Raw genomic sequence first — 1,464 nt, 5'->3', positions numbered from 1 at the left:
AGAATATGTCTAGTAAATTGTGGTAATTACTCGGGACAGAGTTACGACAGTCAGAGTGCTCATGATCGGTAGAGAAAACTTAGGCAAATTTATAGAAAGCGTAGCGGAAAGGATTTCGACAATAGGGGAAATCATAACTCTAGACCTCCTTAATCTTGTCTCAATCATTATCCTTGTTAATTGATAGTTTTACTGCTTTCTAGTATTTGTTAGTTGATTAGATAAAAATAAATATTATAATCTTTATAATTAGGAAATTGTTTGGACTTGTGTTTCTTGGCAATATTGAACAGCTGTAGCTAAGCCTTATTTCTCTATGAGATTCGACTCCGGACTTGTAAACCGGATTATATTTGCAGCGACCGCTTAGTCCTTATTTATAAGGCATAGTTGGGTGGGATCATTACTCATCATCATTATTCCAACAAATGAATGATTTGCAAAGTACTTAAAACATTTTGGGGAATAAATTGGCTGCCAATGAATAAGGAATATGGAGATTTTGGTATTGAACGAATAAGGAATATGGTATCTGAACCTGTTTGACTGGGCACGGAGTTTAAGAAAAAATGAAAACTTTTGAAACTTGTGGTCCAAAACAACTCAAAAAGGGGTCCACAATATTTGTGTGGTTATAAAAGCTTCTCACTAAGGGTAGAATTGGGAATTTAAGCTAAATTATTTCCAAATTTAGAAAGGGGTCATTCTTTTTGAAACGGACCAAAAAGAAAATAGGTTCACATAAATTGGAACGGAGGGAGTAATAAGTACAATAATACTTATTGTGTACGAAAAGGAAAAGAAGGGAGGAATAAGTAGAAATAAGAAAGAATTGAAGGACGAGAAAGAGAAATTTAGAAAGAAACCACCGTTAGAGCTCTTTGTGCGTCCCCACGAAGTTTTAACGACTCTTTCTTTCGAGTCTCCCCTTGAAAAACGCACCCTCCCACATTTTTCTCCCTCCACTTTCTATCTACGTCTCGTTCTCTCTTCCTCAGAAAACTTCCAATTCAATTCAATTCTTTCATTCTGCATGTTCGAAAAATTCATAGAACATAATTTGCATAGAGAATAATGTCATTTTCAGATTCAGAAACGTCCTCTCATGGCACAGAGTATAGGAATTTCAAGCATGTCAGCCGTGATCGTAAGCAATTATATCGCATTTACTTCATATTTTGTTACTCGACACGTGAAATCAATGCGCAATTTCTGAGAATTTGCGTTCGTAGCATACTAGCAAGTAGCAACCCAACTTTTTTGGTAAAAGACTTTCCGTCCGTTAAAATGCTGATGACAGATATTAGATGCAATGCCTCTTGGTTCCTTTTACAAATCAGTTGCTTTATGTGATGTTTTCATTTTTCTATTAGGTCGTATAATTGTCATGAGAAAAATTTTGAGCCAGACTTGGTATTAAAAAACTATTGCAATTTAGATGCTAATTACAACCCCCCCCCCCCC

General features: G+C 35.7%; 1 protein-coding gene across 3 annotated transcripts in view; it reads left to right on the top strand.

Moving 5' to 3' along the window:
• The first annotated feature begins 933 nt into the window (after nucleotides 1-933).
• The window catches only part of LOC109211817 (protein transport Sec1a-like), an 11,462-nt gene continuing 10,931 nt past the window's right edge, over nucleotides 934-1,464 (top strand). For all 3 annotated transcript variants that reach the window (XM_019375401.1, XM_019375400.1, XM_019375399.1), the window contains exon 1: nucleotides 934-1,147. In XM_019375401.1, coding sequence (XP_019230946.1) covers nucleotides 1,075-1,147 — 73 coding nt within the window. In that variant the 5' untranslated portion in view covers nucleotides 934-1,074. The remainder of the gene's footprint in view (nucleotides 1,148-1,464) is intronic.

The sequence above is a fragment of the Nicotiana attenuata genome, unplaced genomic scaffold, assembly GCF_001879085.1.
Source record: "Nicotiana attenuata strain UT unplaced genomic scaffold, NIATTr2, whole genome shotgun sequence".
In the NCBI taxonomy this organism is placed as follows: domain Eukaryota; kingdom Viridiplantae; phylum Streptophyta; class Magnoliopsida; order Solanales; family Solanaceae; genus Nicotiana; species Nicotiana attenuata.
This window is presented reverse-complemented; position numbering and strand designations above follow the sequence as displayed.